Genomic DNA, 17,318 nt, shown 5'->3' with positions numbered 1-17,318 from the left:
TATGCAAGCAATCTAGATGCCATTGTTCAGGAGCTTACATGTAAAGTGTTAGGCTTGATGCCAGGAATCACTGAGTATTAATTTTGAACGCAGTATTGGCTGTAAGGGTCTCAAGGGCTGAGACGAACACAGTTATTGGATTCATCCATCAAGAGGCACAAGTTACAGGTAAAATTAGACCCAACCACAGTGGCTCTCAGTTAGCGGTGACTTTGTTCTGCAGGTGACATTTGATGATCATAGGCAACATTTGCCCTAACTAGTGAGGCAAAAGTGCATCTAGTTCACAGCTTAAACTGTCGCCCTGGCACAAACTGAGACCTATCTGGGAAAGGACAATCTTATCTGAGAAAACGCCTCCATAACAACACTGGCATGCAGACAAATCTCTAGGGCATTTTCTTGACTAACGATCATGCACTGTGGGCGGTGCCATCCCCGGGCTGGTGGTCCCCGGTTGTATGAGAAAGAAGACCAAGCAAGTTTCAAGGAGCAAGCCAGTAAGCAGCTCTCCTCCATGGCCTCTGTACCAGTTCTTGCCTTGACTTTCCTGGATGCTGAGCTATAAGCTGTACGACGAAGTAGATAGACTTTGGTCACGGTGTTTTATCACAGCAACAGAAACCCCAGCTAAGACTGCATTGCAGCTCATATGGGGTTCTGTAATTGATTGAGGGGGGTCACGAAGAGTTTGGCAATGCTCAAAGGTTCCTAAATGTACAGTGGCCAAAAACTAATTCAATTCAATTATATTATAATATATATTGAATTATAATAATTCAAATATATATATATACATATACACATACATACATATATACACATATATATATCTCTGAGGTGTTTGTGACAGTGTTAGCCTGAGGTTCAATGGGAACTGCAGCTTTGGGTCCAAACTCAGTGCTTCATTCAGCCGACAGTCAGGCCCCATCAGCTCGGTCAACACTACCTGAAACACCTCAGTTCAGATTCCAGGGGAAAGTCTACTACTGCCTTGAGTGACCATCACACTTTTACTGTATTTACAAAGTTTCCTGTCCTTACAAAAACACAGAAATTAGTTTACCCAAAGGAGTCTCACTGGGGAAAGAAATGACCCAATGAGTGCATACCCAGTTCCACACCCAGCAGTAGACGCCAACAGAAAACACACTCAACAGCAAAGCAATTTTTTAGCTTCATAGATCCTTTTGTTTGGCTTTTGTTTTTTATGGTTTTGGTTTTTTATGGGATTCCTGTGTGTTTGATTGTGTGTGTCTCTGAATCTCTACGTATTTCTTCAGGGGTTTTAGGCAGGCAAAGTAACACAGCTTCACAGAGTTAAACAAATACAACATAAAAGAATGCAGCACTTCTTCGCATCATTAAAACAAATGTTCCACAGCATAAACGAATGTAACACATCCTGAACTAAATATTTCACAACAGCCTACCTCATCTTCTGGTCTTTATTTCAATTTCTGCACTCAGGAACTTTGGCCCTGGCTCTCAGCCTTTCTCCCTATGCCTTCTTACACCATCTCCAAAGGGTCCATCCTCTTCATGGACGAACCCTCAAGGGTCCACCATTTTCATGGGTGGTTCTAGTTTCAGGCTCCTTAGGGACTATCCTCTGGTCCATCTACCACTCAAACCCAGGCTCACAAGTCCTCAAGTAAAATCATGTATTGCCGATATTTACACATCCTAATACCCTGGGTAGCCCCCTCTCTTTCAGGCTTGTTTATTTAATCTAATGGCTACCCCATCCCAACATTAGAGGGTCAGTGATTTGAGCTCCCACATGGTCCCTAGTCAATCAATGCTAGCTTGCTTTTACTTGCTTAGTTACATCAATTGGTTTCTACAGTTTGTTTTCCAGCCAACCGTTTTCTTTACAATCATGTAAACTGTCCTGTTCCCTCTCTCTTTCAACCCCCAGAAGTTCTGCAGGAGAATGCTCTTTTTGGTGCCTGCATTCAAGTCAACTGAGTTCACAGACGTGAACCAGAAAGAGACAGGCTCCTGGTAAACCGGCTGACTGGCCCACCTCCACAGCTGTTTTCCGCGTTCCATTCTCCCAGCTGCTAGTGCTGCCACTTGCCTTCTCCTCCTCAGCAGGCGACCCTGCCTGCGTTCAGAGGGAACAGAAGTCACAGCAGAAAATGTCCACCTTTGTTCCTTCTGTCCCCTCTGTCACTGTATCACACTGGCATTAATGTGCTCGTCTCTTTCCTTTAAGGACCAAATGTGTGCTATGAGTTGCCAGAACTTTCTCTTTCTTCACTTTGATCCACATGTTCCTTGCCCCACCTTGACTGCTTTCTGCCTGCTTTGCAACCACTTATTTAAAACCCCTGGTCACAGATTAAACACAAACACCTTAGCCCTTCCAGTTTGTCTCATCAACAGGAGATTCGCTGACCACCTCTTCTGAAGGCATCATCTTCCAGGGCCTAAGCTGCGTGTGTCTTTCCTCCTCCTTGCTAAGTTAGAGTTCCTCAAAGTTCAGTTCTAGCCTCTTTCCTCCCTGTACCAGAATCTCTCCAAGGTAGATACTCCTCTCTTTTAAAGACTGCTTTACAAAAAAAAAAAAAAAAAGACTGCTTTACTTTCTTATGTGTATGAATACTGTTACCCGAATGCATATATGTGCAGCACATGCGTGTCTGGTGCCCTTGGAGGTCAGAAGAGGGGTTGAATTCCCTGGAACTGGAGTTAGGGATGGTTGTGAGCTACCCTGTGGGTTCTGAGAATAAAATCAGGTCCTTTGGAAGAACAGGTTCTAAACTACTGAGCTATCTCCCCGGCCCTAGAAGTCCCATTGCATTTCATGACCCAGACTCTATATACACCTCCCTCTCTGGCCTGGCAGCCCAAATGTCTTCCTGAATGTGTCTCAGAGGCACTTCAAGCCTTCATTTGTGAATCCTGCTTTCCAATCTGCTTCAGGGAACAGAAACCTCTCCCCCCAGTTGCACAAGCCAGCAACTTAGGAGATACTGTCCAGCTAGCCGCCAGGGCCTGTCACTGTCCTCCGCTCATCGCTGGTCTCTGTATTTGTGTCACAACATAGTTTAGCCAAACAGCTAAAGAGCATGCTCATCGTGTTGCTCCTTATAATTTATTCATTTCATTCATTCGCGATGTGGTCCATGCTGGGTTGGGAGATGCTAGTGATGAGGTAAGATAAAGGAAGGCAGAGGCGACCGTGAGAATGTCCCCTGATGCTCGAGATGAGCTTGAGCAAACAAGACTATAGGCTTGAAGCAGAGGGTGTGCTCAAGGCAAGCTGAGCCTGACAAGATTTCATGAGATGGTTGGGAGCTCCCTGCAACCCACATTTGCAGTTTTAGAGAAAGTTCAAGTTGGAGCTAAAAGCCAGAAAGCCACTGGCACCGTGGATCTGTCCAGAAAGTTCACGACATGAGGCGGCGCGCAGCCAGGCCACAAGCTGGCTGATTTGTGGAGTGCTCAGAGAAAGCAAAATCTGTCTAGATTTTCCATCTTTGCTCATTTTGTTAAACTTTAACTATTCGGATAAACTGAGACAGACAGAAAACTATAATATTCTAGAATGGTAAAGTTTTCTGCATTTATAGTTTATTTTGATGCTAAAGAATCTTCAATTAAATCTTCAACTTAGGTTTTTAAAGCTCAGACTTAACAGGGGAAAAGCTGTAAAATCCTAGCCATACAAAAGCTGTTAACTTGTAAACTATTCATTTAGTACCAAGCTTTCTTTAGCCTCTGGGGAGCGCCTGTGTTCTATCAGAGGAGGGCAGAAAGCCTAGCTATTATCTCTCACTTTAATCCTGGCCCTAATTTGAGGTTTCTAATCTGAGTTCCTGAATTCCCACAGGGTGGAACAGTTAGGCCACAGAGACCAGATATCAGGCCCCTCTGACTTTGTAACTTCTTAGATCATGACTGTCTGCAGCTTCTGTAATTAGTGAACAGTTTCGCTTGATTTACTTCATTTTATATATATATATATATACATACATATATATATATATATATTACACACACACATATATTATATGACATCTTCTAGATGCAGAAAAAAAAAACCCAAATCTTTAAACCGGCTGTTGTTAAAAACTGGCAGATATCAAGGCTCTAGAACATTAACCTAAAATAGAATTTTCTCTAATAAAAATGAAAATTGTAAGTAGATAGAAGGGAGAGGGAAGAAAAGGTGACCCAGGACCACAGTCATCAACTTATAAACAGGAAGACTGTTCTAGAATCCAGCAGCACTATAGTGTGACTACATAATTCACTGTATTATACACAGTTAAAATAGTAAGTTTAAAAACCTTCTATTTGTTACGGGAAGGTGTGTTTGCAGAGGTCAGAGGACAACTCTGTGGGATTCTCTTCTTCCACTTAGGTGGATCCAGGGAGCAAAGTCAGGGCCCACCCTTGCATAGCGAGCACCTTTTCCTGCAGACCTCCCCAGTCCTGTATTATATATTCTAAGAACTAGAAGAGATGGGCTCAGATTTGAGACGGCAAATATTTAAGGAGACAGAAATGATAGTTACTCTGGTTTGACCATTGTATGTATGTATGCATGGATCAAATTCTATATGTCACATATACGTGCCAATTATTATGTTAAATTAAAAAAAAAACCAATGAAGGGAAGAATTCTGCCATGTACCAGTAAGGGAACTCTGGGCTTATAAATAAAGATAGTGTTTATATTATAATCAGCTTGCTTGCCTGTAAGTCTTAGATGGCCATTGTTTTCGCCCATGGCTAATGCAAGCCACTAGCTGGTTAGCATTCTTGCCTGCCTTTCTTTTATCCATGAGATTTCATTATCGTCTCGCCCAAGTTTTCATCTAGTTGTTTCTCTTTCTGGTACCTTCTTATTTTGCCTGAAAATAAGACGAGTTTCTACCTCCAAAGACTTCTTTTTAGAGAACTAAAGCATTAGCGCCAACTTGCAAACAGCAGAACTTACCTGGGGTCACGGGGAACGTGGTGGTGACAGGCATGGCTGTAGTTGTGGGAATTTTTTTGGGCCTGAATTTGTAATGACCAATAAATCCATCTGCTGTTAAACTCAAGTCTGATAGAAACTGAATGAGAAGTTCATTCCTCTCAGACACGATCGGCCTAGGAGAGAAACACTTTTAATAAGTTTACATGATACCTCTCTGAAAATGTCAAATCTTGTAGCTTTTTTTCTTTCTTTGTTGTTGTTTTTGTTTTTCTGAGACAGGGTTTCTCTGTGTAGTCCTGGCTATCCTGGAACTTGCTTTGTAGATGAGGCTGGCCTTGAACTCAGAGACCTTCGGGCCTCTTCCTTCCAAGTGCTAGGACTAAAGGCTGGGAGCAGGCAGATTCGTTCTTGAACAGACCAGAGGGAAGAACCGTGGACTGCCTCTTTCTTGAGTGAAAGCCGTGTGATGCGAGTGTGGGACCAGCAGAAGCAGGCGTCCTATGACCTCCGTCATTTCCCATCCCCAAAGCAGCTAGGACCGTGCAAAGAATGCTTCAGGGATTCAAGCTTTCAACAGAAACATTTGAACTTGTTTATGAAAACCATGAATTAAGCTGGGTGGTGTGGTGCACACTTTTAATCCCAGTGCTCAGGAGGCAGAGGCAGGCAGATATCTGTGAGTTCAAGACCAGGCTGGTATACAGAGTGAGTTCCGGGACAGTCAGGGCTACACAGAGAAACCCTGCCTGGAAAAACAAATAAACAAGCAAGCAAACAAAAACAGAAAATGAAAATGAAAATATGAAATAATTTTTTTAAACTTCCCTGTACATGATTCTCACCTACAATTACAAACAAGACACACTAATCTTGTTTAAATGATAAATTGCTACAAGCACTCCCTATAGGAAACAATGGAGTCCAGTCAGGCTGGCCTTCACAGGCAGGTGCCCATCTGGTGACCAGGCCTTGACTTTTCTTTGAACTAACTTGGAGACATTGTATCAGAAATTGATTTTTTTTCAAGGAAGAGTATCAAAATTAGTAACAAAATTAGATTTTTGCTGTGGTGCTTTGTGGAAATATAACAGGACCACAGTGCACTGAGAACCCAGCACTGCATCTACAAGCTGACATTAGGAACAACTAGGAAGGGGAGACATGGACCGAGAAGCTGAAAGCTTATGACAAAGCCAGGAGTTTTATCTGGTGGAGATCTGCTTAAGGCCTTGCTTCCCCTGCTGCTGGCCCATGGCGGTGACAGATACACCGTCTCCAGCAAATAGAGAAAATATATTCTTTTCATTCAAAATGGTTGCGGGGAGAAGAAAAAGCCACAGAAATCATTCAAAATATTTGAGTGGCAGATGTTTCTCCCCCTTTAAGGCGAGAAAGGAGTCTAACCCGGTCAGCTGTATCGGGATTCTGGACATCTCCGGGAGGAGGACTGAGGACTAAGAAATAAAGGAATAACAAAAGGAATGAGTTAAAACTGGGGTCAGGAGAGCCACAGGGGCTGACGACCCAGGCCAGCGAGTTATTAGAATCACAGTTCCTTACATACCCCTCAAATGGGGAAGCAGAAAAAAAAGGCATAAGACAGCAGAATTACGGGGAGCTCAGAATAGCTCAAGTTCCCCTTTAGGGAGGTACATTTCGGGACAGCAAACAAAGCCTTTCCCACCCCAGTGTCTGGAACATTCAACCGTGTACTTTCAGGGATGGGGGTGGGGCAGGTCAAATGCCAGTTCCCAGACTCCCCCCTCGCCCCGCCCACCATGCCCTCCCCCCAGTCTGTAGCTGGCCTTGCTTGGCATGACTAGGTGAGGGTTAAGTGCCCACATCCCATCATCAGAGCCAATGGGCAGTGTCTAGTCCAGGCTAGCCCCCAACACGAGTCAACGTGGCTTTTCCCCAGCATTCTGATAGACACCGAGGAACAAGTGTTTCAGCGCTACATGGATCCTCCTAGGGAAACGAGTGTCTGGCTCTTTCTTTTCTTTTCAGAAGCTCCCATTCTTCCTGATTCTTGAGCTCCCTTAGCAGGTCTGTGACACGGGTGGGGGCGTCTGCCCCTGAGGCACCGCCAGCCCTGCCACCATGTGTGCACGTGGCTGCTGGACCCCGTGTTTGGGTGCCTGGTCTTTGCTGCTGAAGGTGGACAGGGTACCACTGTTAGGGGTCCCAATCCTTTGCCAGCAAACAACATGACGTTTTCCAGAAAATAAAGGTAATTAGGGAACTTAGTAGGACGTAGGTTTAGAGTCCTTAAAAGATTAAGTACAAATAGGCACTACTTACACGGGAGGGCTGTCACCACAGAACTTGCCAATCCTTTTAGCGTCGTTGACTTCCCCGCCATTAAACACGGCCACGTAGTCATACCGGCAATAGTTATCTCTCTCCACATCGAACTTCTCAAACTTTAGCTCTATAAGCTTCAGGGAACGCACAGCATGGAAATGTCAGTAACTTGAAATTATGGTAACTCTATGGTATATATGGTTATAACTACATGGTAACTATATGGTTATCTATCATGGCAACTATAAATAATAATAATAATAAGGTAATTTGAAAATTGCTAAGAGCATAGACTTTACACGTTGTCAAGGTGCGCAACCACAAGAGTAACCATGCTGTATGAGGGATATGCTAATTAGTTTAATCGTAATATTTCATAAGCTATGCACCATCAAAGCATCACACTCTATATTGTAGGTATTTACAATGTTTATTTGCCAACTATGCCTCAATAGGGAGAAATAGCTAAGGAGAAAAAGAATAAAAGGGGGGTTCCATCTGAAACCCGGGTGTGTGTTGGAGTGATAAAGGGACCTGTATGCCAAATCCATTCTTCTCTGGAAAACAATGAACAGAAATCAAAAGTATTGTCTAAGATCTGGGTGTGGCATGTGTGCATGGTGTGTATGGTCATGAGACGTGTAGATTTCTCCTTTTGAGAGGAGACAAACGTTCTCATCTTATGTAAAGGAGTCAGCTTTGGGATGAAAGGTTCGGGGAGCTGACTAGAGCCGCTGAAGAGTGAGGCCCGCACTGCGCACACTCCAAGTACAGTCACGTGGAGCTGACTAGAGCCGCTGAAGAGTGAGGCCCGCACTGCGCACACTCCAAGTACAGTCACGTGGAGCTGACTAGGGCCGCTGAAGAGTGAGGCCCGCACTGCGCACACTCCAAGTACAGTCATGCGAGGGGTGATTTTTGAAGAGGATGCACAGAAGAACTAATACACAAAGTGAGTTTTTAAACGTTTCCTTTGTTCCCCTCTAGTACTAAGAACAGTGTCCTAAGTCATTCATGTGACTAGAACATTTTAATTTCATAAACCATCATTGTTCCCCTACCACCCTTAACAAGCAGTTTTGCTGGGAACATTTTCAGTAGAAAAATCTCCCTGGGTCACTAACCCCTGTGGCGCTCAGCGGCTATCCAGTCTTGCTGGGCTCTAGGTAGCCAGAGACCTGTCTGCTAATTCATGGAGGATTATGGAAATTAATTCCCACTAGATGAAGGGTATTCATTCCCAAGAAGATGCTTGCACATCAGTCCGAGCAAAGGCAGCATGAGCAATGGTGTTCCAGTTGACACAGGCCAATTCTGATTGCATCGTAAGAGTCATACATGTGATATTCACCTGCCTCTTTATGGCGGGGGAGTTCTGCCTTAGTCATGCTAAAAATTGCTTTCAACCATGTTTCAAAATCTCCACTGGGGCCACTGACTTTTCACCAGCAACTAATAAAATACTTTCCATTTAAAGACTGGCTGAACTTTCTTGCCCTAAAAATGAAAGAGCTTTTGGAGAGGCGCTTAAAAGGGACTAAGAGGAGAGAGGAGAAAGCTGGGACCTCTCCAGAGGCATTTGAAGAACGTTCCAGAGGCTGCACAGAAATTCTGCAGGGTTTAATTTTCCTGCTGTTTTTCCTCTTTGGACAGAACTGCCTGTGGGTTCCAAATACCTCAATGCTGGTGAAAAATTCAACTGAGTGATATCAAACAAACCCGAAATTCCCAATAATGGGGGAAGAACCATGAGAGAAGAGATGCGACCGTAATTTGGGAGCTAATGATATTGACCTTATTTGGTCAGCTATATTAACAATGTCATAAATCAACACAATTTCAAGAATTACATAATGGTTTTAAGTATTTAAAAAATACACTTTTAAATATTACTATAAACTGCAATCCCTTCAACAGACATGTAGTTTTTCATTATTAACTAAAAGCCTCTATTTCTAGTCTTTAAATGAAGACTGAGATTCGAGCTATGGTCACAGTGTGGATGTCTGCATTTTATGTACATGGTGTTCACCCCAGTGACTTGCATAGTGTGTTTGCCTGGATCATAACTGACGTTAGAAACAAACACGTGGAGAGTATCATGGTGCTGTAGAGGTGGCTCGGTGTGGAGAAGCATTGGTTGTCTTTTCAGAGGACTGGGGTTCGATTCCCAGCACCCACATGGCCGTTTACAATCATCTGTAACCCCAGTTCCAGGGGATTTGATTCGCTCTTCTGGTCTCCACCGGCACCAGGCACACACTTGGTGCACAGACATACATATAGATAAAATACTCATACACAGAAAATAAAAGTAACTCAATCAAATAATTTAGAAAGCAGTATTAGCATGCTCACCAGAGAGTGTTTAGACTAAAGTCAGTAGTATGTGAAACAATAATAACTTTAAAATTTATTCTTAAAATTTCCTACAGTAAAGACCCATCTATTCCTGTATCATATTCTGTCCTACAGTTGATATGTGGTGGTTCCTAGAAAGGTCAGAAATTCATGCAATCACATATTCATAAGTACTGAAACACTGGATCTCAGCGGACTGGTTTCGAGCAGTGGTCCTCGCTGTGGGTCCTGACTCTTAGGGTTGTTTATCAGACATCTTGTGTATCGGGCATTTCCATTACATTCCTTAACAATTATGAAGTAGCAATGAGAAAATTTTATGACTGGGAGTCACCACGATACGAGGAACTGTATTAAAGGGTCGCAGTTTTCGGAGGGTTGAGAACCACTGCTTTAGAGGAACAGATGTGGAATCTGTACACATTTTGTTTCAAACAACCCCGATCCCCAAAAGCTGATGCTCTATCACCAGAGATGGGGGTTCCTTGAAGGCTCTGTGGCTGCTGCCTGGCTTTGCTGGAGTGGGGCCTGCCCTGGACGAGGTGGGGGGACTGAGCAATGGAGAAGTTGCGGGGTGCGCATGCCTGAGGACTCTCCTCCCCACACTGCTAGGTGCTGACGCTTGTAGCCTCTTGTGCTTCGCATCTGCCCCAGGCCTGCACGGTCCTATGTGGAATTTGCTTATAATTTGTATTTTCAAAACTGTTTTGAAAGTTATAATTACATAATAGAAAAATCAGAATCCATGGCTTTGCAAGTCAGAGTGCCAAGGGCAACTTTAGCCTGGTCTTCGTAAGGATAAGTACTGGTGTCTACCTGGCTTTCCTAGCTTGCGTCTTTAACTCTCAAATCCCAGAGGCAGGGGCTCACAATGGGGCCAGTTCACACATACTCACTTTCGCCACATTTTCTGGAGCCTTACCTGGTTCTTCGGGGCAACAATATGCCACACACAAGTAACTCCTATGGGGTAGTCTCGGTCTGGCCAGTTGGGGGTTTTAAAAGAGCCGGAAGGTTTCTCAAGGCGTCCTCCACAGTACCTGTCTCCTGAGGTTATTACATATGAAGAACATACAAGTTTATACCCTAACATAGGTCACAGTCCGTACAATCACCCGGAGGTCAGGAATGAGAACATCAGGGGTATCACAGCACGTCAAGGCAATGGTAGGGGCTGCTCAGTTTTCTCTTTAAAAAGAAAACGATCATACAATCTGCTCTCCACATCCAACTGTTTGTTTCTGAGATGGTCTAACACAGCCTAGGCCAGCCATGAGTACACTATGTAGTCGAGTCTGGCTTTGGTCCTCCTGCCTCCACCTCCTACCGCTCTGATAACAGACACCTCATTCCTACAGCCAGTTCATTGAGTACTCTGTCATTGCCTGGCGTGTCACAAGAGAGGGAAGGCATGGAATCAGAACCACAGCTTTTCTGGTGTTTCCTCCTCTTTTTGAACAAAAAATTCCCACTCATTCATAGTTGTAGACAGTGCAAGGAATCAGGTTCTAAGAATTCTCAAGGCAATTGTTCATTGGTTATATATTAAAGTTCCATGGAAAAAATTAAATTGGCTGTTATACACGATTTTCATTACTATTATCTAGTATTATACACACACACACACACATATACACACATATATAAAACTACTATAACATCTAGTAACACTTATAAATTGTAGAGGTCTTCAGTTCATAAAAAGAATACATATATACAGGTCTGAGGACATAGGCCAAGTGGCAAAGTGCTGCTGAGGACCCGAGTTTGAATCCCAGAACCCAGTAAAAAGTGCCAGGCATGGTAGCATGTGCTCGCAATCCCAGCCCCGGGGAGGTGGAGGCACATAGCCCCTGGCGCCTCACTGGCCAGCCAGTCGAGCTCAGCTGGCAAGCTCCAGATGCCCCTTTGAGAGCCTATCTCAAAAATAAGGTGGAGGCTTGCTGGAAGCAATACCTGAGGTTGATGTCTGTCTTACACACATGTGTGTGCACACATAGAGGGTCACATGACCATGTATACACACAGCCATGCCCACCCAAAAGTACGCTTATAAACTTTCAGCAGTACAGGAAAGCATACAAGTAAAATATTACCCCAGTCCCGCCACCTAAAATCGACCACAGTTAATATTTAAAGAATCTTAATTTAGGCATTAGACACATGTACTGACATGTCCTGGCATGTAATGCATTTATATTGTTAAGTCAAGGAAATAGTTTTAGAAATCTATTTTGATATAAAGTTACAAATTTAATTTCACTTAGAATTAACTTACAAATAACTGAGTTGAGACTAAAGGAACAAAGTATTTCTTTGACATAGAAGATTCTTAAAACATACTTAAATTTAAGAAACCATATTATAAGAATTGAGTTTAGGATATTTTCTAAACTATGAGTGAAAACCTAAAGCATTTAAAGTAGACAGAATATAAAGTCCTCTGTGTCCCCATCAGCCATTGTCAAGAGTTACAGGTTTTGTTTTCTCCCTGTTGCTACCCAACCCCCATCACCCGCTTCACTGTTTTGTTTTTAATGTCACAGGCTGGGGGAGGTAAATTCACAATCTTAACCTCTGTATGACTGACAGATGAACACACCCATTGTGAGCCGCGCTCCTGAGTAACACAGACGCCATCTATCACAAACTCCTGCCATGCCACTCTCCTTAAAAACCTTGCACCTTAATTTTAATGCAGAGCTTTGTATGGGCTGAGCCCCGTAGGGTCATCCTTCTGGTCTTCTGTGCCTTTCTGCGATGTCCAACAGGGTCTTCCAGGTGGCGTAATCAGCACTTGTACTTCAGATTACTACTACCTGTTCTTCTGCTGATGTTTATTTGGGGTTATCTGCGCACCCTGTGCAGTGCTCACAGAGGCCAGAGGAAGCATCAGCTCTCCTGGGATGAGAGTTCCCGGTCGTCTGGAAGACCAACCAGTGCTTTCCACCGCTGAGCCATCTCTCAGCCCCTCACTGTCTCACTTAGCATTTTTCGGATGAGTAACAACATTGGCCATTCATAGCGTACTCTGTGAAATGCTGTACAAGTGTTTGGCTCAGTTTGTATTTATTGAGATTCTTCTGCTGTTGGGTGCTATTTTTATGTGTTCTGAGTATAAACCGGCACTTGGTGAATATTTCCTCTAGTTTTGTGGATTGCCTGTTCATATCTGTAATGGTATAATTTAATACATATCGATTTTAATTTTGATGAAGTTCACACAGTAAATGTCTTTCTCATATTTCTACTTTCAGTCTATTTGGTCTTTGTATTTCAGGTGGCTTTTGATAAACAACATGTGTCTGGACTGGCTTTTGATCAGTCCTAACAATAGCTTTCTTCTATTTGAGTGTTTAATCCTTACATCTAGTGTATTTATGGATGTCTTGGGTTTAGTGTGCCTGTTGCTTTTTTTTTTTCAATTTGTTCAGACCTTTTATTACATGCGTTCTTCCTTCAAGCTTTCTTTACGTGGGCAATTTCGGTATTCTATTTAAATCCTTTGTCTGTTAAGCATAGATCTTCTGGTTTTAATGGAGCTCTACACACTTAACTCATTATAACCTATACATAGGTCATTCCGGACATTTTCATGTGTGTGTGTGTGTGTATGTGTGTGTCTGCATTTAAGCTGTCCTTTGTTGTCAAATATAAGACATTATTATGTCTTCCACAATACAATGTTCATGTTTTAGTCATGAACACACGTGAAAAGAGATCAAAAGACAACACACTATGTGCTCGTCTATGCTAACCATTCCCAGGGGGCGTCCTTCACTGACTTCAGACCGGGCCCTGCTGTCATTTCCCTCGACATGGTCTGCATCAGCATTTCCTGCGGCACAGGATGAGAATGTCTCTGAGATGTTCACAGCACGCGTTGTGAGTGCTTCCCTTCACTTTCCTGTTGGAAAGCAGGCAGGAGAAGATACCTGGCATCATCATACCAGCACTTGGAGGACGCCATGACCGTGCCCTCTGCTTCCTCCGGTGCTCACAACAGAAGGCCAAGCTCGGCTCTTCGTTCTCTCGGTCTGTCTACTTGGCTTTAGGAGTTTTATCCTTTGAGTTCTGTGATTCAGTTATAATGGACTAAGCATTTTTTATTTTTATATTTCCTTTTTAGTTAACCTACTTAGAGTTTATTGTCTTCTTGGCTGCATCGATTCATGTACTTTGCTCAATCTAGGTGCACCTAAGCCATTTTTCTTTATATTTTTGTTTCTGTACTATTGTTAGGTTGGGAGCCTAGGCCCCAGTCCCTCGCATCTATCCCAGGCCTGGTCTGGACTTCAAATCCCAGCAGGCCAGGTCCTGACCCCTCCCTGGAGGTGGGGTCAGGACCACTCCCCAGGGTACTTAAGTGATCCCCCAAAAGAAAAACACGTGGTCCCCCTTTCTTCCTCCCGGGGGTTGCTTTTCTGTGGCTTCCCGTTTCCCCCTCGGGGCCACCCGAGAGCGCAGATCTCCCATTAAACCTGGATATTTCTTAATTCGGCTTGTTTTGATTTGGCTTGATTGGGAATTTTTGCGTCGTCAGAGAGCTCGCTTAGGAAATATTCCTAACAACTATTATCATTGTTTTACAGATAAAACACATAATACGTTAGGCAATTTGATACTACTTCTCTGGTCTTTTGATCTCCGTTTTCTTCAATCTTTTCTGTGCTGGTATTTCAGAGTGGTAACTTCTATTTGTGGGGAAATGTTTCTGCAACCTCCAGGGTACTTGGTAGGTAAATTATGAGATACCAAATTCTGTATTTTCTAGTTCTAATATCATCATCTTACTTTTTTATAGTTTCTGTTTCACTTTTCTTATTTTTATTCTACATACATTCCTTTTAAATCCTGAAACCTTTTTCCCTCCCTCAAAACTGGAAATTAAACCCAGGACTTTGTACAAGATAGCCAAGCATTCTGCCACAAGGCCACACCTCCAGCCCCCATCCCCCACCCCACCACTAGGCCACACCTCCAGCCCCCATCCCCCACCCCACCACTAGGCCACACCTCCACCCCCCACCCCACCACTAGGCACTAGGCCACAACTCCAGCTCCCCCCCCCCCAGTAAAGGGTCTGTTCTGTAGCTCTGGCTAGCCTTCAAATTGAAATCTTCCTTCCTCAGCTTCCTGGGTGACTTCCTGGGATCCAGGAAACAGATTCACAATAGCTGCTTAAAGTACTGCTTGTAGTGAGCCATTCCTCAAACCTGTCTGTCTGTCTGTCTTATACTTCCACTTGTCCCCTTTGGTTTATTTCTCTATAGAGAAATCACCAGTGCACAAATATAATAAACGTCTCAGTAGAAAGATGAAGCATTCGTCTGCTAACGGCAACCTCTGGTTTATGATGGTTTTCTACTGACTGCCTTTTTCTTCACTAGGATATGTAGCATTGAATGGGCTGCATTATACTCTAGAGTCTGCTCTATTCCTGTGAAAAATCACTTTTCTCCTAGTAGACATTTAGCTACAGCTAAACAGTCTATCTCCCTGGCAGTGACCAGAGGCTGCTATTTCAGCCTGGTAACTTCTATTTGTGGGGAACTGTTTCTGTAACCTCCAGGACACTTGGTAGGCAAATTATAAATATCAAATTCTGTATTTTCTAGTTCGAGCCTTTGTCCTTAAATTGTAGTGTTTTATTTTATTTGAATGTGCGTTGGTGTTTTGTCATGGGTGTTGGGTCCCCTGGAATTGGAGTCACAGACAGCTGTGAGCTGTCACATAGGTGCTGGGATTAAACCCAGGCCCTCTGGAAGAGCAGTCAGTGCTCTTAATGGCTGAGCCATCTCTCCAGCTCCTCATTCCTGAAACTGTAGTTTTGCTGTCAAAGACATGGGTAGATTTCTGTGTATGTTTTGAACTCTATGCTTTTGTCTAGCACCCTGCTAGGATTTCTCCCCCAGTGTTCTGGCTGTACTGCCAGCCCTCAATCCTGTTCTTTTGACTTCTCAATCTAGTCATGTGGTACTATGAGCAAACCCAGGGCAGCTGAGCAAGTACCCTGGAGCAGAGGGCTGGGATTCAGTAAGCCTGCCCACCGCAGTCTTCCTTCAAAGTGCTTCCTAGGAGAGCTCCTACAACTATCCCAAGACACAGCGCTAAGTAAAATGAGAGTTATGAAATGATATGTGATTTCACTTAGGTTTGTAAAGAGTTGCCACAAAAGTACATGAATGTAAGTAAACACGGAGAGAAAGATGTAGAAACCATTGGTGATGCCTTTGCGGAGGATGAGGTAAAGTCGTGGCTTGCATGGCTCTGAAAATACGTTCAAGCTTCTCATTCAACCACATGAATTTAATATTTGACTTTTTACAAGAATACATATGGACTTTCTGAAAAGGACAGACTTTGCAGAATGATCTCTTAGTAACTTGTTGGCGTTCCTTGGCACTTTGAGAACTGCTATTGTGCTTTGTAGGAGGAAACATAAAGTGCCAAGAACGATGCCCAACACACAGTAGGTAATGAATCCCCAAGACCCGCCATCATTATTGTAACTGCCCCTGTGTGAAAACGGGTACCTTTTCCATCTGGGGCAGCAGCCGAGAAGGTGGCCATGAAGCCACTCCCGGCAGTGTTGGCGTCGGAAATCATTTGCACCATCATCTTGTTGCCACTGGCTACGAGGGATCCTGGTCGGAATGTGCCACAGAAGCGCCCGATGCGCTGGCCATTGGCATGGCCGTTGTACACATCCACAAAGTCGTAGCGGCACAGGTTGTCGCTCTCCAGGTCTATGAATCGGAAATTCAGAACAACCACTTTGCCCTCGGGGACCTGTCAAGAAAAAAGAGCCAGATAAAAAACTGGATCAAAAAAGCAACATCTGTGGTCCATCAGCACCAAAGATAGAAGTACACCAGGGTGGTATGGTGGGGGTTGGGGTGTGGGGGAGAGGGGCTGCCTCAGGGCAGAGTCTTTGCATGTGTGAAACTCTGGGCTGGATCCCAGCAACCACACACTCATAAACCAGTAAGTGACTCAAGGTGATGTTCTTTTCAGGGCTAAACTAAACCAGGAAGAGTTCCCAGCACACTGCCTGGGACCTATTCTGTAAAAGAATTTATCTCAAAGCCGCAGAATACTGGACTATGATGGCGCCATTGTTTTTAAAAAATACCAGTTCCAGACAAAGAAACATTTTGAAACATCATCTTATTTTATTTTAGTTTTTGCAAATGAAACAAAGGCCAGCCTCACTATAGAGTATGCTTCTGTAAAGTTCACAGTTAACAGCTTATTTGGCAATTGTATCGTGAATTTTTAGGTAGTTTGACTGAGGCCAGGAAAAAAATGAACAAAATTTATATTAAGTTAATTGGATATTTGTTGATTCATCTCTTCTTTTAAAAAAAAAGTCACTACACTTTAAAACATTTTGATCTGTTTTCCTTGGGTGGCAAGTGTGTCTACCAGGTGGCGCTGGATTTCTATGCCCAGCAATCTTTCCTCTGTCTTATTTTCTTGTTGTAATTTCCCCATGCAATTCTAACGGTGCTTCCGTCTTTGCCCTGTGAGGAGGAAGGAGAAAATGTCTACCAAGGCATTTGGAGGGATGGCGGGTCACCAGTCTCAGTCCTGTGGCTTTTACTTTATTCAAGTGGTTCCGCCCTAAGGTTCAGATCATGTGCTTTGTTTTTTCAACTGCGTGAGTTTCAACCGCGTGAGTTTCAACCGCAGGAGTTCACGCTCAGGATTTTCT

General features: G+C 43.6%; 1 protein-coding gene across 1 annotated transcript in view; it reads right to left on the bottom strand.

The window, feature by feature from the left end:
• Window positions 1-17,318, bottom strand: part of Pcolce2 (procollagen C-endopeptidase enhancer 2) — a 57,151-nt gene that overhangs the window by 10,208 nt on the left and 29,625 nt on the right. Inside the window, exons 3-6 of the mRNA XM_057767559.1 lie at window positions 16,138-16,393; window positions 10,524-10,648; window positions 7,238-7,374; window positions 4,955-5,109 (exon numbers count right to left, since the gene is read on the bottom strand). Of these exons, the coding sequence (XP_057623542.1) occupies window positions 4,955-5,109; window positions 7,238-7,374; window positions 10,524-10,648; window positions 16,138-16,393 (673 nt within the window). The remainder of the gene's footprint in view (window positions 1-4,954; window positions 5,110-7,237; window positions 7,375-10,523; window positions 10,649-16,137; window positions 16,394-17,318) is intronic.

This window comes from Chionomys nivalis, chromosome 4 (genome assembly GCF_950005125.1).
Source record: "Chionomys nivalis chromosome 4, mChiNiv1.1, whole genome shotgun sequence".
NCBI lineage: Eukaryota > Metazoa > Chordata > Mammalia > Rodentia > Cricetidae > Chionomys > Chionomys nivalis.
Note: the sequence above shows the minus strand (reverse complement) of the source record. Positions and strands in the feature narration are given on the sequence as shown.